The 24,607-nt window shown below is 40.4% G+C and overlaps 1 protein-coding gene across 3 annotated transcripts in view; it reads left to right on the top strand.

Annotated features, from left to right (window-relative positions):
• Positions 1 to 23,964, top strand: part of FAM120A (family with sequence similarity 120A) — a 53,241-nt gene extending 29,277 nt beyond the window's left edge. For 2 of the 3 annotated variants that reach the window (XM_051627891.1, XM_051627890.1), the window contains exons 11-18: positions 5,460 to 5,709; positions 6,964 to 7,078; positions 10,061 to 10,270; positions 11,706 to 11,889; positions 12,797 to 12,934; positions 14,421 to 14,562; positions 19,262 to 19,358; positions 22,063 to 23,964. In XM_051627891.1, the coding sequence (XP_051483851.1) occupies positions 5,460 to 5,709; positions 6,964 to 7,078; positions 10,061 to 10,270; positions 11,706 to 11,889; positions 12,797 to 12,934; positions 14,421 to 14,562; positions 19,262 to 19,358; positions 22,063 to 22,374 (1,448 nt within the window). In that variant the 3' untranslated portion in view covers positions 22,375 to 23,964. The remainder of the gene's footprint in view (positions 1 to 5,459; positions 5,710 to 6,963; positions 7,079 to 10,060; positions 10,271 to 11,705; positions 11,890 to 12,796; positions 12,935 to 14,420; positions 14,563 to 19,261; positions 19,359 to 22,062) is intronic. The other variant, XM_051627892.1, reaches the window with a different exon arrangement.
• The last annotated feature ends 643 nt before the right edge of the window (positions 23,965 to 24,607 follow it).

The raw sequence follows: 24,607 nt of genomic DNA, 5'->3' as shown, positions 1-24,607 counted from the left end.
GCAAGTAATGTCAGTTTGTGATGTAATTTTCAAAACATAAGGCAGAACTGGATTATAGGAAACTTCTACTCTGTGCATACATGTACTAGTTCATATATTTTTTTTCAAAAATGAGAGGTGCATATGTTAACTCACCCTGTCTTTCCAAATGTGTAATTAATGTCCTTCAGTGAAACTTGCAAGTCTCTAGAATCTTTCAAGTATTGGCATGTAAAAACTTGGTTTAAAATCCACAGAAGTCAGGTGTAATGTAAGTAAAGGTAGATCTGGGTGAAGACAGACTAAACTGCAGACAGACTTGTCAGAAGATCCTTCTGCTAATTCAGAGGGATGAATGTTTGTCTTCATATTGATTTCTGGAAGCAGAAGACTTCAGAAGACAACTTCCAGATTAATGTCATTCCAGAAAATTCAACCTCCTCTTTTTCTTATAATAAAATGCATACAAGGAAATGAATGAACTTTACAGTAGCATCTTGTAAAGGTTAAGGGAATGCTAAAGCATTAAGTGAATGGCAACAGCAGCAGAAGTATATATAGGAGTCTGCTGTTACCAGACTAAATTTAAGATTCAGATATTTAGAATGTATGAAACCATAACTCACAGTCTTCATGTATATAAAAGGATAAAAATAAGAACCAATTGTAAACTTTGGGTTTGTTCCCTTTTCTCTTTCTACTTTTGATTTTGAAATGCTTTTGTACCTTTGTAGTGAAGATGATAATCTTCCAGTGAAGTTTGAAAAACTGTTTATCTTAGCCAGTTATTTTGTAGGAATTAATGTTTACTCTGCTTGAGTAATATCTCAGCACATGTATTGTCACAAACTTCTTAATTCTTTAAACTCATGTAACATAATAGTATTTCAGGTTACAAGGTTATTTCGGGATTAAAATAGTGATGTTATTTTTAGTACTCATTTATCCTCTTTAGATTTCTGTCCTTAAAAGTGTACTGTGTTTGTAGTGGTGAAGTAGCTGAGTCCTGAAGGTCTGTTCAGTTTTCAGAATGTTTCTGTTTTCTAAACCTAGAATGTTCTCTGTAGGCTACTGGGGAAGCCTTTGTAATCTGTATTATCTCTTCCTTTATACTGCTTTTCAGAGGTTTATTCTCAATGGAGGCTCAGAACACGAGTGCTGACTTGGTTTAGTTATAGGAGCTCAGGCAAATCTTGCTGCAGGACACATTCAGCTACTGACCTACTTCCATCTTAGGAGTGATCATGCTCTTTAAAAAATGAAAAAATAAATTTGAATGTCTGCCCAAAAGTTAGTTGCTTGACTGCAAAGCTAACAATGCTAGTAAAGATGGATTGGAGCTGAGATGCAAGCATGTGGTTTGAAAGAACTGTGTTGCAGGAGCACATTTATTGTGGTCACCTCTCTTACCAAGAATTGGGCAGGCTGTGCCAGATGTGAAGAGAGAATAGTGTCTTCAGTGGCAAGAGCAGATGTCTCAGATTGATTACTCACACACATTAGCCCTTGCTAACTTCTCTGAGGCCCCAGGCTATAGTGAAGTAGTGATGCTGGTTGTCTTTCAGGGTATTAATTTTTTTTTTTGCTGCTCTCAAAAATTATTTTTATGAAGCACAGAAATTAAGACAATTAAGAGAAAATGTAAGAATTAAGACTTGGAGAGAATTAAGAAATTAAATTTGAAATAAATTTACATTTTATATACAGATGCAATTAATACATTATAATGCCTAAAATCCTGACATCTCTGTTGTACAAACCATAACACTGGCAGCATGATAATTATGCGTGAATAATTCACAAGTACATTGCATGTGAGGGCTATAGGAGCTGTGAAAAATACATCATAAACTGTCACAACAGTATTATTACTAAACATATAGATAGCAGGATAATGGATCTTTCATTAAATGGATTAGTTCCTCTCATAAATCATTACTATTTGTATGTAGTTGAAAAGCTGATAGTAACCAGCAGATTTGTTGGAAGAGGTAGTCAGTGAGGTTCTTCAGTGCCAAGTGTCTGCTAAGTAATACCTTGGCTGTACGTGTCCTCGTGTCTGCTCCCAGAGGATGTGAGAAGCTGGATCACAAAGTTCTTGACTGTGCTTTTATTGCCAAGGGCACAGCATTGGCTGCACTGCCCTTCTTTCTGAGGAGATGGAAATCCAGTGTCTGACTTGCTCTTCTTTTCAAGCTCTGAAGTGGGTTATTTCCCATGTTCTGATAAAGACATGTGTAGATTAAACCATCTGCCCTTTCCACTCTGGGAAAAATGTGCACTTGTACAAGCTGTCATAAGTCCTGGTTGGATCCAAAGGTTTGTTATTTTAAGCCTGGCCACCTTGTGATGTACTGTTCTCCATCAAGTATTCAGCTGATGCTGTTTCTGCCAAAAGGAAAGCTGTGCGTTGGGAAGTAGTCCTTTTGCAAAATCAAGCATGCTTAACTCAAGCTGTGCTGCCAGTGAAGATGGCTCAAAATGAGGCATGATGGGAGACAACACACTTCAGTCAATGAAAAAAATGCAAAGAGAATACCAAAAGCACCTGAGCTGCCATTAGCAGCAACGGCTCTCACAGGTCCTGAGTGTGCAGGATGCTCTTCAGATGGCTTGGAACCTGTAATAGCATTGTCATGGGTATCAAGCAGGTTACCCTGGTGCAGGTTGATGCTGGCCCTTTTTGCTTGGATTGACCTTAAAGTGTGGCCAGGGTGATGGTCAAAGCAGGTGTCAGCTTAGTATGAAAAGCAGTATAATTAGCACTGTGGTGTTGTGGCTGAACACACTCTGATTCTGAATGTTCATCATAGCTAATGTAGTCTTCAGGGTAGACATGGCTTATCTCCAAGTGGAAGTCCTGGGAGGAAAACACAAAACAGAATGTTCCTCATAAGACAGAGATCCTCAGCAGCTAAGGAACAGTGTTTTTGGCAGCAGTCCCAGTACAGAGTTGTCAAAGGTGTAAGAAATGCCCTGGAGAAACAAGTGGGTCCTGGGTTCATCTGTTAAATGCTATACTTGGGTGAAGAGCACTACAAGCACTTGTCAACTGATATAGCTGTAATACCTCATCCCCATCATCCAGACAGGATACTCTTTACTAGTCCACTGGAGTGACCTTCATTGTAAACCACTCTGCAAGCAGGATGGTTGCCTTTCCCTTGGCAACATTTTGGAGCTACCATGGGTCTCCAGTGTGAACTCTCTCTACAGGTACCGTGTTCCTGAGGACAATTATGTTGTGGGAGCAAACTGAGGTACTCTCCCTGTGGCCTTAGCCTTGTGGAAGTTTAACTCATCCCCAGATTAAAAGCTTTGAACCAAATTTGAATGTTGAAACAGGATTGCAGATAGAAAACACAGAGGTAAAATCACAGAATTGTAGAATGGTTTAGGTTGGAAGACACCTTGCAGATTATCTAGTTCCAGCCCCCTTATATAAATACTCCTTTCTTCTAAGCTTGAGGTCTTTACATGTGAAATACATACGTGAAAGAAAAAAATAGTGACATGGCTATGCTCTGTGCAGCTCTGTTTCCTTGCTGTTGTCTGCTGCTACAGGACTTGCAGAAGCTGAGGGCATGGTCATCCAAGAGTTCTTGAATGTGATGTGCATATAGAGTTTGTATCTGCCTGCTTCTGCAAGGGCATCCAGACTGAGAAAGAGTGTAGCTAGGTGTGTTACCTCCATTGTCAGGAGGTTGAAGAAAAGCAAAAAAGAGCTCCAGGATTCAAATTACTATTTTATGTCAGTAGTCAACAGTTTGGTTGTTTGGTTTTTTGTTCGTTTGGGTTTTTTTTACTGCAACAGATTAAACTGGTTCTGCATAGTAGCCTCATTATTTTTCTTGTCTGTTTGCTGAGAGAGCTAAGTAGTTCATGTCCAGAGGTATCTCTTGCTGCTGAGACCTAAAGCAATTAATTCATTGTTTTGTCTTTAAAAGCCTACATGAGATACATCCTTTTTATTTTTTATGTTTACTGTCCCAGACCTAAACAAGAAGTGAAAGCTGGTGTGATAAACTGTGCCCAAATAACAGAGTACCTCTGCTGGCTGGTAAAGCCCATCTTACGTAGCCTGCTGGCCTATAAAGCTGGTAGCAACAAAAATAGAACATGATCTTGTGGTGAGGCTACCAACTAAATTGATCAGAATATTTGTTTTCATTGCTGCATGTTATCGTTGTAAAACTTAACCTGAGCTCTGTGAAATGTACTTACAATGCTGGAGTAGTTTTAGTCCAGAAAAGGACAAGAGTGCTTTGGGATGTTCTGAAGGTGCTTTTTTTTTTTTTAATCCCTTTCATCACCTTGGGCATGGTTTGCCTGCCCCTGACTATAAAATTACTGGTAAGGTTGTGTCTGATTGCTGAAGGAAACGTCATAGCAGTAAGGGCCATCCTGGCACCAGCAGGAGAATCATAGAATAAGTTGAGTTGGAAGGGACCCATCAGGATCATCAAGTCCAACTCCTGTCCCTGTGTAGGGCACCCCAAGAATCACACCACATACATGAGAGCATCATCCAAGTGCTTCTCCGTCTGTAACAGAAAGATTTGTAGCAGAAGGAGCAGGTCTGTGCTCCTGCAGGTAATCTTGTGGGGCTGTAACATAAAGCTTCACTAACAAGCTCCATGAATCTTTCCACACTACATAACTGGGCTCTGAGTTAAGAAGGGTGCAAACAAATTTTGAGCTGTGTCAAACTTGGGGTCATTCCAAGGCCAAAGGTATCATTTCTCAGGCTTGACTTTTTTTTTTTTGCTTTAAACTTGTGTACTGTTTTCATTGCCTCAAACATAGAAAGGAGGATGATTTAGCAGCAATATGGAGTTGAACAGCCTTTGTTTTCGTGTACGTGAAACAGAGCGTAGCAGATGCAAAAATACTGACCTCTTAATAGAAAGCAGTGCAGGAAATTGAAAGGCTTATGTAAGGTTTTGTAAAATTTTTAAGCAAAACACCCAAACCCACCCGTGTTTGAAATCTCATTCCATCGCAGTAAGTTGAATGACTACAAACAAGTATAACATAAGTTTTAAATCTGATTTGAATAAAATGACTAGGATCTCATTGTTCTTAGAAGACCACATATGGAATATATTTGTATTTATGTGCTATTTTTATCACTGTAGGTTTTTGATCGATGACAGGGATATTCTAGGGGAAAATCACATTTTCATATTAAGCTGCTTGTTTTTGAAAAACATGTGGTTCCTTTATGCTGTATGCTAATTTGAAGATACCAGTGTAACATTACTGGTGTACACTTGGTTTCTTGCACTTCATTTGTGATTGCAATTGAACGATGGTTCGGAGAGAGCTTGAATTAGCAATTTGGCAGCAAATCCAGAATGTTTGTATCTGTCACAGCCTCAAAGTGGTACTTTTTGGATCAAAATATGTTGCATACCAAGTTTTAAGTATACACTGCTTTTTAACTCCAACGTTTTCTTTCAACTGTTGCCATTTTGTAGTTTCACCAGTGATAATTAAAGAATGGGCTGCTTACAAAGGGAAATCTCCTCAAACCCCTGAGCTGGTGGAAGCACTTGCATTCAGGGAGTGGACCTGCCCTAATCTGAAGAAGCTGTGGTTGGGAAAAGCAGTGGAAGACAAGAACCGAAGGATGAGGGCATTTTTGGCCTGTATGAGATCAGATACACCAGCAATGCTCAATCCAACTAATGTGCCCACTCATCTTATGGTGCTCTGTTGTGTACTAAGGTCAGTGTCACCTTAAGGTAAAACAATGAAGGAAAGGATTAATTACATCTTCTCTCTGACATACTTAACTTTGTGTTAAAGCATGAGTATGGAAAGTATTAATTCATATTTGCAGTGTCACTAGGAGAAGGAGTTTGTTTTGGTTTTAGAACATTGCTGATGTGAGTCTTAAAAGTATGGCTGTATATTCAACGTTTCTAGAGGACTGAATGGAGAAGGAAAGAAAAGATCATGTGTTGCAAAGAGGCCACCATGGCATTTGATTTAGTTTACCCTTATTGTACTCCAGGCTTCAGCTTACTAAAAAATGAACATTTAGGGTTTCAAAGGCAGTGTTGGTGAAGTTGTAAAGCAAGAGGGATCTTCAAAGGTACCGCTGCATAGAAGCTCACCAGAATGCAAAGCTCACATGAATGTTATCTGCCTATAATGTGTTAGATTCCCTGTGTTAGAACTGCTCATAGAGTTGAGATGATGCTAATCAACAGCTGAAGTATTAATTCCATACTTGAGCTTTTCTAAGAGAAAGTCACAAGATCCAAAGTGCTTGCCTGTTTTATTTTCAAATTGAAAAATTCCTGAGGAATTGAGACATGCTTACCTTTTTGGCAAGGGATAATTATGAAAGTGATAAATGTATAAAAATAATTATAAAATATAATTATAAAAGTGATAAATGTAAATTTGTCTTCAGTTCTATTGTACTTTATCTTGCCTTTTGAGAACTAGAACTGCTCTGTGTTTTTCTCCTTACAGAACAGTAAAGGTACAAAAAAATAGTCCAAATGGTATGTTAAAGTAGGACTCCTCATTCAGTTAGACAGCAAGCATCTCTCCTGCAACGTGGCATTTATAAATTGTCATTAAGACATGATGAGCAGAAAATTTACAGACTAGATAATTTCCAAGTAATTTGTTAACTGGAGGACTCACTTAGAAAGTCCTTTAGCCACTAGTCTTTTTTATAAAGAACATTAACCTTTATACTATTTTCTTTTTAGGTGTATCAGAATCCACTGAGGTTTTAAATTCTATTTGGCTCCTTTCTGCCCCTTCCTCACTGGAGCCAGGCTCTTGCACAACTGATCCAGAGCCAGTAACTCTTCCATATGAATTTGAACAAATTTAGACTTCAAATCTGTTTGGTGTTTTCACCTTTTAAATGTTGCATTCTGGTGGTTTCTGATCAAATAAAATACCACTTGATTGACATGTCCAAGGCAGCTTCTGTGTGACTGTGGGCTTCCTCTGTAGGTACATGGTACAATGGCCGGGGGTTCGGATACTTCGTCGCCAGGAACTTGATGCTTTTCTTGCCCAAGCATTGTCTCCAAAGCTCTATGAACCTGACCAGCTTCAGGAACTCAAGGTAATTCTTAACTATAAATTTCATAATTTCAGAGATTGATTCCCAGCTGATTAGTGTTGTTAACTGTGGTAGGTGATGTATACGTGCCTGTCTCTCTAAAAGCCGTGAGTTTATTACCTGTGCTTTCCAAAATATTCATCTTAGTATTTTAAAGTGTTGCAAAAATTGATAATCAGTTATGTTTCACTGGCTGGGTAGATAATTGAAATATTTCTTCTCTGTAATGTGTCTTAAGACCAGTAGTCTGTTTTATAACTGGAAGCTATGGAAGGTATTAGTGTATATATATAGGGAATGCACAACTGGAAGTGATCTATCTTATCTGCTGTCTGCATTGATCATCAACATGGTGAAGGAGGTAAGATGCTGATCACCTCTGCATTATGAGACCTGATGTTGAAGAAGTAATTTTGGAGAGTCTTTCAGGTATTGTAGGGGCAGTGTGACCAGCTCTGCTCCCAGGAGTGCCTGGCCACAGGTGGTCCTTAGCTAAATCAGTAAGGAGAGGGTGGTGGTTGTTTCCCAGGTGTGTTCATGTTCACAGGTGCACACTGCAGAGGGACACAGACAAAAGCAGCAGTCCTAGCACTGTTCTTAGAAGAAACAGGAATTCAGCTCATTAGGCTGGTCTAAGGAATGTGCTGTCACTAACACCAAGTTCTCAAAGCCAGCACTTAGCTATAGAAGTACTAATAAATGTCAGCAGAAGAAAACAACTGCAGCCGCTCCAGAATTGGTGTGAGTGTATCACAAGCAAGTAGAGAATTCACATGTTGGCAACCTTAATGGCAGAGTTAGCAGAAAACCAAGATCCTCTTCCCTTATACCAAGAAATTAATACCAACCACTCATATAATAAATAAATAGATGGAATCCAACAGGAAGAAATGTATTTGGTCCTTCCCTTGTTGCTGAAAAAGATACGAAGACAGCTACAGTGAACACCTGCTGAGTTCATGCAAGTCTGCTTGTTTGTTTCAGCAGTTAGGACTGGATTGTTGCTGTCATGGATTGTAAGCCTATTAGACTCCTGAGAACAGCATATTTGAGTACTCCTCATCATGGCTAATTCCTTAAAAGCAGGAATGTAGATGCTGTCCATCAGGAGAATCAGCTGGTGTTGGCTGAAACTCCTCTTAAAGGTGTTTATGAGGAGTTCATGCTGGAAGCCCTGTGTGCTTCCTGGGCCTTTCAGAACCCTGGAGATTCTAGTCCAGAGAAGATGACAGTTGTCTGCATTGTGGGAAGAGCAGTATGTTGTCTTCAGAGAAATGTGTAGCCAACCTCTGGCAAATGAATGACCTGACAATGAGTTATCCTGTATGAGCAGAAGACATGAAGGTAGCTCATCTTATGGTGACAAATGGACTTGGCAGAGTTATAGCAGAGGGCCTTTTAAGGTCTCATGAGAACTGTAAGCACATGGTTCAAGACGTCTACCCCAAGCTCTCCTGAAACTGAGAGATTGTATCTGTGGGTGTTGATGGACATTCAGATGACAGTTTTGTAGGCTAGGCTGGATTCACCACAGAATGGCAATGTATCAACCACTTAGGCTTCAGTGTCCACTTTCAAATCACAAGAAACAATTGGAATCTAAGGGCAGGAATTTTGGCAGAGGTATCCATAAAAGTTATCAAAGTCTTGCCTCTACCTCAGGATTTGATGCAAGTAGGAGGAAACCCCACTGTGAAAATCACTGGCCATAGAGATCCAAGAAAGGAGTTCCTAGAGAAAATACTTTTCCCTTCCAACAAAATGAAGGGCAGAGATAAGGCAAGTGATAAAGGGCATACAGTGTTTTTGTTTAATAGAAACTGTTCTCCAAATTTTAAATCATACATGAAAAGTGCTATGGATAATATCCATAAAATGTGTTGGTTAACTACAAGATGCAATATTTCATGCAATGTTTTTACTGTCTTCATGTGAAGCAGCTGCTTCTCTTTTTGTTGAAATCAGACAGAAAGAGCAGCTGAATGTGAACCCAGCTGCATATCTCCAAAATGATCTGGATAGTCTTTTGGAACTTAAAGTTTGCTTATGCATGAGAAAGGTAATGTAGTTTACTTTTAAAATTTAATACCAAGGGCTTGAAAATATTCCCAAGAAAGGGCTGATACTTTCAGAAGTCTTTTAGAGAACACTAGTAGTGATATTTTCTCATGTCAAAGCTGAAGATATATTTGCTGCAAGCAAATCTGTTTTGCTTCTGCCACCAGCTATTCACAGTTTAATTCTGCCTTTGTGTATCTATCCTGCATCCAAAATAAAGCAGTTGTATGCATAAACATTGCTTCATTAATAAGAGATACAGGAAAATCTTGACTCAAGCTTCTAGAAAATCCCTTATAAAGGTGTTGGGAGGGAAATGTGGTCCATGGGAATAAAGCCTGCCAACATTAAGCTCATTCCTGAAAATTTCTACAAAATATTTCAGATTATTTTTGAAATAACTTTAAAAATGAAATTTTCTACTGGTAATTTTCTGTAAGTGTCTGTAAAGCTTTTCCTTGCTATAACATGCTTCAGCATTGCTTGAAAAACTCAGTACTGCATATTTATCAGTGGTCCTAGTGCAGATGAGGTATGTTGCATGGTTTAGGCACCACATGCCAGTAATTCAAGATTTGTGTTTGGCTTAAAGCTTTTTACTGACTTCTTGATAAGGGATTGAGTTAAAACATTAAAAGATTAGAAATAGTTTCCTGTTCCTTGTCATTGAGAAAATAGAGGGTTTTTTTTAGTTTTCTCTCTCACCTCTAGAGTTGAGGGATGGGAACAAAAGCCTCCTGAGTGTGGCAGGTTTGCGTGTACAGGTGATAGATTCTGGTGTGTTTGTCTTGTCAAACACATGAAAAGTTAAGATGACTGCATAAAATCACTTTGTTTTCAAGAGTTTCAAAAATCCTGTCACTATTGGAATACCTTGGACTTAACATTTCATCATTATCTTACTAAATTTAAGTGTTTTTTAAACAGATTGAGAATCTGGATCCCCGAGGAATTCAGCTGTCTGCTTTATTTATGAGTGGGGTGGATATGGCACTTTTTGCCAACGATGCTTGTGGGCAGCCTATTCCATGGGAGCACTGCTGTCCGTGGATGTATTTTGATGGGAAGTTATTCCAGACCAAGCTCATCAAAGCAAGCCGGGAGAAAGTTCCGCTCATTGACCTCTGTGATGGTCAGGTGGGTAGTTTCAGAAGCGTGACAAAGTATCGAGTGTGCCAGTTTTTTTAGAAGTGTTAGATGTGGGTGGTTTCTCAGTCGCAGAATCACAGAATGTTACTGTTTGGAAGGGACCTCGAAAGATCATCCAGTCCAACCCCTGTGCCAGAGCAGAGTCACTTAGAGCAGGTCACACAGGAATGTGTCCTGGTGGTTTGGAATATCTCCAGAGAAGGAGACTCCACCAGCCTGTCCCAGGGCTCTGTCACCCTTAACAGTAGAGTTTCTCCTCATGTTTACATGGAGCCTCCTGTGCTCCAGTTTGCACCCATTGCCCCATGTCCTGTCACTGGACATCACTGAGAAGAGCCTGGCTCCATCCTCTTCACACTGACCCTTTACATATTTCAAACATTCATGAGATCGCCCCTCATTCTCCTCCAAGCTAAAGAGACCCTGCTCCCTCAGCCTTTCATCATAGGGAGATGTTCCACAGTCATTGACTTAATGTATTCTTTTAAGAGAGATGAGGTGAATGATTAAGTGGTGTTTTTCAGCTATGTTTACTCTCCTAGTCTTGGTGTTTGAGGTGGCATTTTGGTAGACTTGGAAAAAAATAAACTGGCACAAATTGTAATTTCATTTTTCTCCCTCTGAAGACTGAAATGTTTGCAATTGTGATGTAGTGAGCGACTAAGTTGAAAACTATCTGCTCATTTGTTCAATAACTGTCTTTTAGGGTCAAGCTAGTAAGACTGTTGCAAAGACTAAGCTGCAGTGGCTTTAGAGGGAAAGAAAACTTGTGATTTCTAAGTTATTTTACAGGTTGTGAGTCCTTAAGCTCAGAATCTTTTCATATTTCTTAAGATGATCTTAAAATACAAATCAGTTTTTTTGTTGTATCCAAAGTTATTATCTAACTATAAAAACAGAATACTGATAAAAATCAATAGTTTACTGATTGACCAAAACTTTTTAACTTTTTGGGAGGTGTGACATCTTAACAAAAGAGCTTACCTCTTACTTCTGACTCAAGGGGGACTGGTCATAGATCAAATCTTGATCGTCCCTCTCAGGCTTCTTAGCCTCCGAGTGTGCTTGGGCCTGTTGACATAGACTTGGTTTTGCACACTGCATTTATGATGATTATTCTGTTCCAAAGAGCTGCATTAAGTTCTCAAAAGACCATAGACAGAGGTTTCTCACTTAATTTCTGGAAAACCCTTTTTAACTTTTAAACTGTTCCTGTGCTACAGATTCTAAACTGTCTCAGTATTTACTCTCATCTCTCTACTGATACAGAGATTGTAATTTTCTAGCTAGCCTTATGGAAGTTGTTTGCAGCACTTATCTACTCTTCTGTAATTTTGCTTTCTTATTTGAATTTGTTGTATGAAATCTGTACATTTGAAATCAGGATTTTAACATCTCTTTGTAACCACCTCTTTACTCACAGGCTGAGCAGGCAGCCAAGGTTGAAAAGATGCGTCAGAGCATCCTAGAAGGATTAAATTTCTCCAGGCAGAACCATCCTCTCCCTTTCCCTCCTCCACCTGCCATGCCTTTCTATCCAGCTTCTATGTACCCTCGACACTTTGGGCCAGTCCCACCACCTCAGGGCAGGGGGAGAGGCTTTGCTGGTAAGTGATGGGACAGCAGTTGGTGTGAAGCATTACCTTGTCTTTCACGTTCCCAAAATTGCAAAGATAGTAGCTGCCTGTACAATTTCCTAAAAAAAAAAATACCTAAAAGCAGGTGGTTGGCATGTCAATCACTGTATTTTGTTAGTTTTATTAGCCTAATAATATGGAATGTGTTTTATTACTTGTATTTCCATCAGGATTTTTAGTAACTGTGCCAGATCAAAATACTGTTACTGCTGTATGTAAGAAATAGAAAAAAGAGGAATGGATCAACACTGGATTATATGAAAAGGCTCTTATTTGCACTGCACATTGCTTCTATTTGTAAATATTAAGAATCCTTAAAAGTAATGGACACAGTTTACCTGTCAGGGTTGAAGACAACCTTTCCTCCTCCCCAGCCCTCTGTATTTTGCTACAGTCATTTAATCATTGGGACCCTTGAGTGTAAATACTGATACAAGTGTTTCAGGCTATTCCCTTTCTCAGAGTCCCTGTGGAACCAAGACCCATCGGGGTGCTGATACTGGGCACTGGGAATAAGATGTTCTCAGGGCACCACAGCTGTAGCCACTGGAGCTCAGTGTCAAAAAATGGTCACAAGCCCTTAAAATAATCATTGTGCTGTAGAAGTTGGGATGCCCGTTCCCAGCCCAGGGTTAAAGGCTTCCTGTTGGACAAGAGACCCCGTGCTCACTGAGGCAGCAGGACACCTCTGGCCAGGGCTCCCCTGGTGCTGGCTTGCTCTGCACCATTGCCAGCCAGAGTGTGGCTGGTTGGAGCCCAGCCCTCCCAGCAGACTCTGCAGGGGTGGAAGGAGGCAGCAGCCTCTGCTCGGGGCCTTCCCAGATGCCCGCCCCCCTCACAGCTTTTCCCCTGTCTTTCTTTACCCTGGGTCTAACAGGAGTCTATGGCTTCGGAGGCCCTTATGGGGAAACAGTAGCCACAGGCGCTTACCGGGCCTTCCGGGTGGCGGCAGCGGCAGGACACTCCGGAGCCTTCTCTGGCAATGACAGCAACAGGACTAGCAAGTTTCAGGGCGGTAATTATACCCAAAACCCTTTTCTTAGAGCTTCTGGCAACAGCTTCCTTCACTGTACCGTTTGGTCTGAGGCTTTCCTCCTGCCTGCTGGTCTCCCTCTCTCCCTAACCGTCTTGGCTCTCCCTTGCTGAGCCTGTCCAGGCTGCTCTCCGCTCTGCTCTCCCCAGGTACCCCCGCAGCCCCCTGAGCCCCAGCCTCTCACACCTAGAAACCTCCCCCAAATGCAGGATAGCCCTGAAACCTGACCAGACAGTCTGTCTCATGCACTTCAAAGTGCCAGGGTGGAATCAGTCATCAGCTGAACTTTGCTTGAATGTGTTAACAGTCACTTTCTAAACTTCAGAGGCAGCTGAGCTTTTTGCAAAAACAACCCCAGGTAGAAGTGACTGACCTCGGTGTGACTGCCAACCCCCTCTTCACTGCCATCAGTGTCACCATGGACACAGGCGAGAGATTTCCTCACCTCCCTGTGTGCCCCTTGCTCGTCCCCTGTACGAGGTGGGACAATGGAAACTTGTTCACTCCAGTCGTCCATTTAGCATAACATTTTTCCCATGTATTTAGCTGTTCTTTCTGGCCTCTGAGCTTTTATCCTAAGAGCAAACATACCTCTAATACTTCCTTGTGGGAATAACTGCCCCCGTACGTATGAAGCTGAAAGACTTGTACAGGGAAGTATGAACCTTTTTGAATTAAGTCAGTAATTTATCTCCTAGAGTATTAACGTTTGAAGACTAATTGTGGCTGCGTAAGTGCTGTGTTTTGTAACCCTCTCAGTGCTGATGGTCTTACCAGTAACATCTGGCTCAGTTGCACTTATCTAGATTTCTTGAAATACTTGCTACGCCCTGTGAGTGTTGATTTTTAAGGGCAAAACACAGGTATAAAGATGCGAGCAACTTGAATAGAAGACACATTCGTATTTTGGACAATTGCAATTTGAGCTGCGCTCTTGGCAGGGGAAGGATAAGCCTACCTCTGCACCCAGACCAGTTTAAATGCTGTGTTTTTGTAGTCACTTAGTGTGTTAGTAGAGATAATTCTTCCTAGAAAGTTGTTTACAGCATTTCTAATCTGTGTGTGTTATTTTGATGTTTGGTGTTCACTAGAAAGTGCCTTTAAACCTGCAAAAATTACATCCTCATTAGAAATGCAGGTTAAAAAATAGTCATCAGATAGCTTGTAAAATTTCACTTCAGTTTCTTAATCCTTATCTAAAGTATATAGTTTTAGTTACTAAAACTGAAGTACTCACGGAAGATAATTTTTCTTTTCAGAATTCATATCTATTTTTTAACATGGGGAGAAGGAAAGACTCTGGGAGTTAAAATACTCCTGAAAGACCCCAAAATGAGAAATAATCTCCCAGTATCAAGAGAAGAACTTGTATATGTGCTGAAAAGCTGGACAAACCAGTTCTCCATTTGTTTGTGACTTGAATGTTATGATTGTGAAGATCAAGGTTTGGTTTTGCTTTTCTGTGCAGGAGTCCAACCTATTCCTTCTCAGGGAGGGAAACTTGAAATTGCCGGCACTGTCGTCGGCCACTGGGCTGGAAGCAGACGTGGACGAGGGGGCAGGGGCCCGTTTCCTCTGCAGGTCGTTTCTGTGGGAGGACCAGCCAGAGGGTAAGTGCCATCTTCTGGAATGTGCTTGTCATGTATCCTTTCATGATTGGGGAAAAAAGTGAAACAGAGAAAAGTTGAAGGGATTAGAAAGTGCATACAATGCATTTTTAGGACAAATTAGATAAATTACACCCACTGAGTATCAGAAGAGAATTTACATTACTTTTGAGATGTTTTTAATCAGTTACTCAGATTTGTATAATTATTTTTCTGTGCAAATAGAATTCATATTCTGAATCTATTATACAGATACACACACTGGATTGTTTTGCATGAGGAAATTATATGGGGGCTTTCTCTTGCATGAAATCAGTAAATATGTTGTACCTGATCAAAACTATCACAGCACTCAATTACTGTCTTTATCATTTATCAAGAAGTATAATAAAACTTGTAATAACTTCATTATGTAATTCTTCTGTGATGCACAAAACACCCAAAGGGTATTTCTAGGTTTAATAGGTCTCTGCTACAGTAATGATGGGAGATGTGCTTAAAAGAATATTAATTTCTTCAGCTCTTCACTGTCATTTTACTACAGCTGAAATTACAGGTGCACAGCATTTCTGAAAAAGAAATAGTTAATTACAAAAATATCTAGTCCTTTACTTTTAAGATTGTATTTTTCCATAGGTTTAATTCTTCTGTGCCTTACAGAACTGTTATCTTTAATTAAGATTGTACCTGTTACAGTAGACAGCCCCAAAGTAATGTGATTTATATGTTTGTCTTCAGCTTTATTAAAGGAGTGGAGTAAAGTAGGTGTATTTATGCCATCTTGAGCCAGGAAGTTGCAGTCTAAAAGAATAAGTCTGAACTGCATGAATTCATCTCTGTCCATTAAATTAATCAAATGTGCAGTCTGAAGCATAGTGCTAAAGTCAGCAAGAGCTGTTGGAATGCCTGTCGTGTTGGCCTGAGCGAGAACATGATTGGATGTGAGGCTCTGGGAGAGGGAAGGAGGGGGGAGAGGCAAGAGCTGCTGGTGTGGGGACAAGGAGAGGTAAGAACAGCAGCAACAAAGGTTTAAAAGTTCAGCAGCAGAAAACAGCATTGAGGTAAGAGCAGAGCTGATGCTCTGAGAAGGGCAGATTTAGGTAGGAACATCTTATTCTCTAGAATGAGATTCAGTTGTCAAAAAATAAGCATCAAGTGTTGGGTTAGATGCTTCGGCTGCCAGGTCTCTGTGCAGGCTTGCAGGGTCTGTGGAACGTGTGCACTCTTCCAGAGTAGCAGCTGGACACCAGGGGAATAAGCTGAGATGTGTCATGAGGCACTTGACTCCTTTGGATATTTTAATCTTACTCCTCAGTTTCAGTGGACAAAATAACATTTTTCACCATGTAAATGAGGGTAGTGTGTGGCCATAAATTCTGTTTTTGTGAGGATCCATGAGCAGAAGGACCTGGCTCACTGCAGAGCCTGTTGCTTCAGTTAAATGCACTGATTGCAGCACAGCTTGTGGAAAGTGTGACTTGCAGTGTCACACTCATAGAGTGTGTGACTGAGGCACCCTGGGCCATGAAATCAGATCTGGCATACATTTGTACATACCATTCACTTCACTGAACAGCAGCTCCTCCATTTTCTGAAGAAGTAAATGTATTAATTCATGTAAAACATCAGTAGCCAGGAGCTAACACTGCCAGGTCCTAAATTGAGAGTCCTCCTTATCTGGGCAGCAGTCACATCCCTGAAAGGCTGGAAATGCTCCTGGGTGAGTACCTTTGAGACAAAGAAATACTATTCTGCAATAGTAGCTTTTGAGTTAGAAAATGTGGGATATTTTATATCCTGTCTGTCAGAGGGACCAACTTTGGGCAGTGAGGTTTGGATGCAAGTTTTCACCTCAAAAAGACAGGAAAACTGTCCATACCAGATCTTCCTGTCTCCATCAAATCATAAGAAGGACAAGGTGCTTTTGGAGCCAGTCCAGAGGAGACCACAGAGATGATCTGAGGGCTGGAGCAGCTCTGCTCTGGAGACAGGCTGGGAGAGTTGGGGGTGTTCAGCCTGGAGAAGAGAAGGCTCCAGGGAGACCTTAGAGCACCTTCCAGGGCCTGAAGGGGCTCCAGAAAAGCTGGGGAGGGACCTGGGACAAGGGCAGGGAGTGATGGGATGAGGGGGAATGGATTAAAACTTGAAGAGGGGAGATTTAGGTTGGGTATTAGGAAGAAATTCTTTGCTGTGAGGGTGATGAGACACAGGCCCAGGTTGCCCAGGGAACCTGTGTCTGCTCCATCCCTGGAAGTGTTCAAGGGCAGGTTGGATGGGGCTTGGAGCAACCCGATCTAGTGGGAGGTGCCCATGGCAGAGGGGTGGTGATCTTTAAGGTCCTTTCCAACCCAAACCATTCTATGAGTCAGTAACTGATGTTAAATTCTGCACATGTAGTTACTAGAATTAGTCAAAGAGGCAAGAACTACTGCGTGCAGCTACTCTGTTTGTTGTGTCAGTTGATACTGAAAACAAAACCTTAGAACATGATAACATTGGTGTTCTGTCTAAAGATAGTGTTGGCAGATGCTGTGTCATACCAAAGAGCACTGCTAGGAATCTGCATGGTCTGCAATCCATCCTTCACCTGAACCTGCATCCTTCTGCTTCATTTGTTGAGGGAGATCATGCCAGGCTTGTTTACACCGTTACCTCATGTCTCTCTGCAGCACTGAACTTGGACATTCTGATTGTGTAAAATCATACCAGTGCTTTTTATTGGCTTTGATCCAGTGTATTTAGTGCCATTTTCTGAGTTGGAAAAATCTTACTCAGCTCCCTAAAGGGTAGGCTTTCACTTTGTAAAAAATGAGCAAATGGTGTAGGTAAGCCCTTTAAAATCTTTGGAAAGAATGCAGTGAGAATTACTCAAATATAAAACGCAGCTCTTTCCTCTTCTTATTCTTTTAAATCCAAGTGTTTAATTTCTCATTGCTCAATATGAGAATTTGTATGAACAGACTTGCATGGCACAGATCAGTTTTTGTGCCCTGGGGCAGTTCAGTGTGACTTAGTTTTTGCAGCAGAGGGATGTAGGAGCACCACAGAAAAGCTTACCTCCTCTTGGGGCAGTTTGTTGTCCAGCTCCCAGGAACCCTGCTGGCACAAGGGAATTGTCAGGTATTTGCAAAATGCCACACAGTTGGAGTGCAGCTGTCCTGGTAGGCAACAAGTGATTCATGAGCCAGCAGTGTGCCCTTGTGGCCAAGAAGGCCAATGGAATCCTGGGGTGCATTAGGAAGAGTGTGGCCAGTACACTGAAGGAGGTGCTCCTCCCCCTCTAGTCTGCCCTGGTGAGGCTGCATTTGGAGAACTGGGTCCAGTTCTGGGCTCCCCAGTTCAAGAGAGACAGGGAGAGTCCAGTGAAAGGCAAGGAAGATGGTTTGGGGACTGGAGCATCTCTCTTACAAGGAAAGATTGAGAGAGCTGTAGCTGGAGACAAGAAAACTGAGAGGGGATCTTACCAGTGTCTATAAATATCTAAAGGGTAGGTGTAAGGAGGGTGGAGACAAATTTTTCAGTAGTGGCTGGGGACAGGGCACAAGCTGGAACACAGGAAGTTCCGTCTGAACATCAGGGAAAACTTCTTTTCTGTGAGGGTGACAGAGCCCTGGGACAGGCTGCCCAGGGAGGTTGTGGAGTCTCCTTCTCTGGAGACTTTCAAGACCCTCCCTGGATGCAGATTCTGAGTAATGTGCTCCAGGGGATCCTGCTTTAGTAGGGGTGTGAACTAGATGATCTCTAGGGGTCCCTTCCAACCCCAGCAGTTCTGTGAGTCTGTGATTTGTTGCCAGAACAGCAAAGGGCAATTGTAGCCAGTGCAGCTTAGAAACCAGGCTGGCTGCAGGCTGAGCTGAGCAGCCCCTGGCTGCCCTGTGCCAGCTTTGGGGGGCCAGTCTTCTGCTGGGGTCACCCAGTGCCAGGCAGTGGATTTGGAGGAAAAGTAGAGCAATCACATATTTCTAGTAGAGAATATAAAAATAATTTTTAGGTCAGAAGTAGTCCTTGAGTTGTGCCACTGATGGCATTAAAATGGTTCTAGCTGAGCAAAAGTTTGTTTTGATATTATTTGGTCAAATCTTTATTGAAACAAATAAAAAAAGCCACTGCCTGATGTGTCCTGGTTGGAAGCCTCCATCTGAAAGTGCCCAAACTGGATAAAGTGCTACCTGTCAGACATGGCTGAAGCCCCTTTTTTCCCCTCAGGTTCTTAGAAAATTTTGTCTTCTCCCATCAAAACTGAAGCTATTTCATATTTTGCCTTTATTTGTGTGATTTCTTCCATCTAACATGTTTATATGTGGGAAATGTCACTGCATGGGAGAAATGGCCTTATAAATGGTTCATTTTTTAAGGTGAAAGTATTTCGAGCTGTTTTTAAAGCACTGTAAAAATAGTATTAAACTTTGAAAATGTTTCTGCACTGATTTATTGAAAGCACTAATTTATTGTTTCTCTAGAAGTGAAATATAGAAATAGTCATTTTACTGCTACAAAAACAAAAGGTTTGTTAGGTTCATACACTCGCAAGCGGTTGGACGCTAATTCTGACTTAGTCATACTGCTTCTTTAAAGAAGTGTAAAAGTTAGCCACTCAACAGTAAAGCTAGGGAAAAAAAATTTCCAGCAAAATAAAATGTAAAGTAGTTTTAAACAAAGCTGATTCATGTTTTTCTTTTTTCCTTTTCCTCAAAACTCACAGGCGTCCAAGAGGAGTTATTTCCACTCCAGTGATAAGAACTTTTGGAAGAGGTGGAAGGTACTATGGGCGAGGTTATAAAAGCCAGGGAGCAATTCAGGTAATAAAGCCATATGCCTGACTTCAGAACACTCTAGTTTACAGGCTAGTATGGTACAGGCTTCCAAACCAGCCCATGTTGACAAGCACAACTTTAAAAGATAAAAGTGTTTCTTACCATGATCTTGCCTACACACTGAAGCTGTGAGCTGCACAGCCAGTGATGGGTGACAGGCTAGTGTTGCATCTGAATTATGAGTAACCTTTGGTTATAAAGACAGACATGGAAAAATGTATTTTGATATGAAGGCTGTGCCTCCTCAGCTCTAACCAGCTGTGGGAGTAGAAAAAAATCTAGGAAAATGGGAGAAATACAAAGCTGAAACAAATTAGCCATTTCTGTTCCTGCCCCCACTCTCCCAGTTGCTTTTCTGGGACCATGGTCCAATCTAATTAATAAAATTAGGATCTTTGGTGCTGCATGGCTACAAATACTTATTCTAAAGTTCTAGGAGAGGACAGACCAGTCTTTGCCCCCATGATCACAGAGTTCATTTTTTGGGACAATGTATGAAGCATCTGGGGATCATGTTTTTTGTCTTTTCCATGGATCCTTTAAGTATATAACTGAAGCAAAAGTGCTGTTTCATATTAAATGCCATTTGCTTCAGAGTTATGTTTTCCTCCCTTTTCCATTGTTCTTGCTGCTGAGCAGTTTTGAACATTGATGCTAGTCCCAGTGGTAATGGAGGAGTGGGTAGTAAATAGGTGGAAAACTTTCATGATACATGGATCATATGGATCTGCAATTTGTCATGGAGACATAAGTATGTAAGAGTAGGGAGGTATTTGCAAGTGTCAGATGGTAAGAGAAGGAATGTTCTCCAGTGGATAATGAAGCAACTGTTAACTTAAGTAAAACCTGCTGTGTTTAGGTGAAAAAATTCAAATGCTCCTCTTCCTTGTTCAGTTTCTGTGTATACAGATTATATATGTCTACAAATGTACCTATGTATTTAAAGCTTCACATCTTTTACTTCAAATAGAAGAGAAATCACTATGTTAATTATATAGTATCTAATTTCCAAGTGCTTTAACCTATGAAATAAAGGAAGCCCTCAGGAGCCCCCAGATATTCTGGGCTGACTTGAGGTTTACATACATCAATGCAGCTCATACGGTACCTGTAGGTGGATGATACACAGTCTTGATGGACAGTCAGCAAGTTTGGATGCTCATATATTTATTAATTATATGTAATTTGGATGGTAAATACTTGTGATCACAAAGATCTTGGTCGAATATTGTGCCTGTGATAAGGAGAAGGAAGGTAAATAGTGGCATTTTCTGTTGACTGGTCCTGAGCTCATTGGATTTTACAGTCATCAGTCTCTATGCTCTAGTGTGTGTTGCTCTGACAGGAAAAGAAAAAAAGGTGAATGAAAATGCATGTAGCAGGGAGAACTTGGGAATGGTAATGCCTAACAAGGAGATTTTCATAGCCAGTCAAGATTAACTGGCAGTAGTGTCCTTGCCTGTCACAAAACCTGGGCAGTTAAGGAAGGAGTAGGGCCAGATCCAGACACATATATTTATACCAAGTGAGATCCTCCCTGCTGTGGTGCTTCCCTACTGGTGCTCACCAGGAGGTGATGGGACCAATGGCTGGAGGATCTGACTGAAAGAAGCCATTTGTATTTAGGAAACATGAGATGAGACCTTTCACTCTGGATCTTGAAAGAAACAAAAGCATGTATTTAATCCAAAACTTAACACTCAGTAAAGCCTGTAAAGTGCATTTACATGTGATACAGACTGGTTGTCCCCATGTGCCACTCATACACCTGTGCAGTGTTACTGCAGAGTTTTGTGTGATTCTCTGGAAAACAGGTTTGTGATCCTGCTGCTAAAGAACAAGAGTTCTTACCTGCAGGATCTTTCAGCAATGCAGAAAAGTGCTAACCATGCTGTTCCTAGTATGTCAAAGTGAAGTTGAATACACTATGAAACTGTTTGCTGTTGTCTGAGGTGTACAAGATGTCCGAATCTGAAGTAATTTCTTAGCACTTGACTTTGTTAACAGCATGGCAGATAAGAACATTGCTGCTTAGCAACCCAGCCTGCTGGTTTGGTTTTCTTGTTTGTAGCCTAATATGTTTCTGGAATGCTAAGATTCATTGGTGCAGATACTTAAAAACTAAACATACGTTCTAATGTTGCATAAATCTGTTTTTATTGCTATACTCAGTCCTGTAAGATTCTACTCTGCTCTTCATACAAAGTCACTTTCCTAACCTCAGAAGCATATAGACTAGTACAGACACTTTTGCATGGTACTTTTGCACTTATTTTAAAATTGTCTGAAAAAAAATTTTGGTTTGTATTTGAATAACATGTAATCATATCATTAAATGATAATGTCTATGAACCAAGAAGCAGAGTTAAGCTGTATACTGATTCTCAGTTTTGGTGTTTCCAGACATTTATGTAGCTCTTACATTGTGAAATAACTGAACCATGAGAGTTAGGGCATTCTTACCCCAGGAGCATCAGAAGGTGTGGCTAGAAGTCACTCAGAAAGACTGCAAACTCTTTCTCATCTGCTTATTTTTTGTGCCACCTCTTACTTTAGCAGGCTATAATACTGGGTATTCACTTGTGATACTTCTGCACACTGCATGCTGCCTATTCACAGTGTCTTTGTAACAGATTGTAAATATGTAGCAGTGGTTCTACAGTAATTTTCTTCTTTTTTTAAAAAATAGGGCAAACCTCCTTATGCTGCTTCAGCAGAAGAAGTAGCCAAAGAACTTAAGTCAAAATCAGAGGAATCTAAATCCTCAATTGTGTCTTCAGATGGATCCCTGGCTGAAAATGGAGTTGTGAATGAGGAAAAACCAGCTTCCCAGATGAATGGGAATACAGGAGACATCAGGGCTTCCAATCAGTCTGAAAGTGCCTTGAGTAATGACTCTAAAATGTGCAATACAAATCCTCACTTAAATGCACTAAATGCAGACAGTGTTTGCCATAAAGATGATACTCTTGAGGCCGCTGTCTTAAAAAAAGAAGAGTAAACTTATTTTTTATAGAGGGTGAAGGATGTTGGGAAGGGTCAGGATTAGGAATATCTGGAGAGAAAGAGAGCCTACAGTTACGTACATTTTTTCCTTTCCGTAAGAGAAAAATGAGGACTTTGGAAATTCGGATCCCTCTTTGATGTCAGAGATTTAAACAACACATTTTTAGTTTTAACCAGTTGTAGTCAAAATGCTACAATAAAACAAAAAAGAAAGAGAATGAAGAGCATTTGACTCCCGCACTTAAAATGAAGTATACATAAAGTTTAAACTGGTTATGACAAAAGCTTGTAGTTTTGTTTTTTGAAATATAAAGAAAACAAATTTTGGCAGTCTTTAAGTATATATAGCTTAAAATATAATTTTTAGTACTTGGCACCATATGTATGCCATTATATTTGATTTTGCATTACTGTGTCACAATAAAGCTTTCTTTAAGGCTTTGATTTCATGATTATGGGGGGAAAAAGGCACAACCACAGTTTTTTCTTTCTTAAATTTCATCACCGTTGATGTGGTTCTTTTGTGTTAAAATGTGCAAACTATCGAAACTAAAAATTATAGAGTAATATTGCAGTTCTGCTGATTTTAAATATACATCATACATACTTTACAAGCAAGTTAAATGGAGATAAACTTGAAATCTTAGAAGATGCAAATGACCTTTCAAAATAAACACAATGTGTTCTGAAACTTTTTGTGACTAATACCATGCATCCGTGATCAATGAACTATGTGGTTTTGAATCAGACGTAGACCATTAGTACTACTATTTGAGCTAAACTTCTGCATGGTTCATAATTTTTAAAGTGTGTAGTTAATATTATGCATGTTATTGTCCTCTTTCTTCCATTCTTACAAGTACTGTGCCCATTTGCAAAACAAAAAGCTAATAATCAGTAATAGTCCTATAAAAGATGTTAACTATGTTTAGTCATTGACTGATCTTGCTCTAACCTTAAAATTTTGTGATTATTGACCTCTGTTGCATTTATTCTAAAACTTAAAAAAAAAAAATTATCTAGCCGTTTTGAATATCAACGTTACCCTGGTGTACTCATTGCTGTATGCATTATTGTTCTCTGTTGCTGTTTTATGCCTTCATATTAGCAAATATGAAATTCTGTGAAAAACAAAAAAAAAAAGCTTTGATCTTCAAAAAAAAAAAAAAGTACCCCCCTTCTGTAGCAGGAAACAAATGGCTTGTTCTTGAAAACTTTCCCATCAAGAATTTAGTATAAGCAAATATACCTGTATCATTTTGATGTTTTTGTTAGTGTTTCCAAACTTAATGTACTTCAAAATCAGAATCATTTCTTTATATTCGTTTTCATATAATTCTCCTGATGCTCTTCATCACACATTAGTGATCAGAAATGAGGTGTAATTCCCCATTCCCTGCCCGCAAGAGCTAAGTAGGTATCTTAATGTAAGTTGAAGGGAGTTCTGCCCCAACTCATGGATTGTGCAAGAATGAACTACTGTTGGGTTTGATTGGTTGTAGATGGATTGTGGTGTGGTGTATTTGAAGGCTATTGAATGCAACTTACAGTGCTTAATAAAAATCTTTATTCTTTTAGTATAAAATACTGTATGCCTTTTTTGTCAAATATTTTTTTAACACCTTGTAAATAAAAGTTTTCCTATGCCCAAATCAAGTGACTTGAGTTAGCAGACTGCATGATGTCCTCCCGAGAGACGGAGATGGAAAATGCAACCTCAACAGGCCTCAACACCGCATTGGGCCGAGTGGTGCCTTGTCCTTACTTTGTGCAGCTGCTTAGGTGGGGAAGAAGAGAACAGTTTCCCACAGGTGCCTACAGTTGAATGGTTAATAAGATGCAAATACCACAGTTATTTATATGGGGGCAGTTATTTAAAGAAGAGAAGGACCAAGCTCAGGTCTTCACAGTGTTTGAAACGTAGGTGGTTGACAGGGCCGGTGTCTCAGCTCCTCGTGGCTGAGGATCAGTTGCTCCGTTACACAGGAGTTCTTTCTCCATCATGCTGAATGATGGCAGGATCCTGCCCTGAGGCTGTGTTATTTGCCCCAGGTTAGAGCTTGGCTGTTCCGGAAATGTTCTCTGACCTCGTGTTTGGGAGAAGGTTCAGGGCAAGCACCAGTTGCCCTCTTCTCCAGCAGCAGAGAGGATGTATTTCACCTGGTCACTGGCATGGAATAACAATTAGCAAGAAAAATAAATGTGCATGGGAGACTTGGTGCCACACA

Source organism: Apus apus, chromosome 9 (assembly GCF_020740795.1).
Source record: "Apus apus isolate bApuApu2 chromosome 9, bApuApu2.pri.cur, whole genome shotgun sequence".
Classification (NCBI taxonomy): domain Eukaryota; kingdom Metazoa; phylum Chordata; class Aves; order Apodiformes; family Apodidae; genus Apus; species Apus apus.
This window is presented reverse-complemented; position numbering and strand designations above follow the sequence as displayed.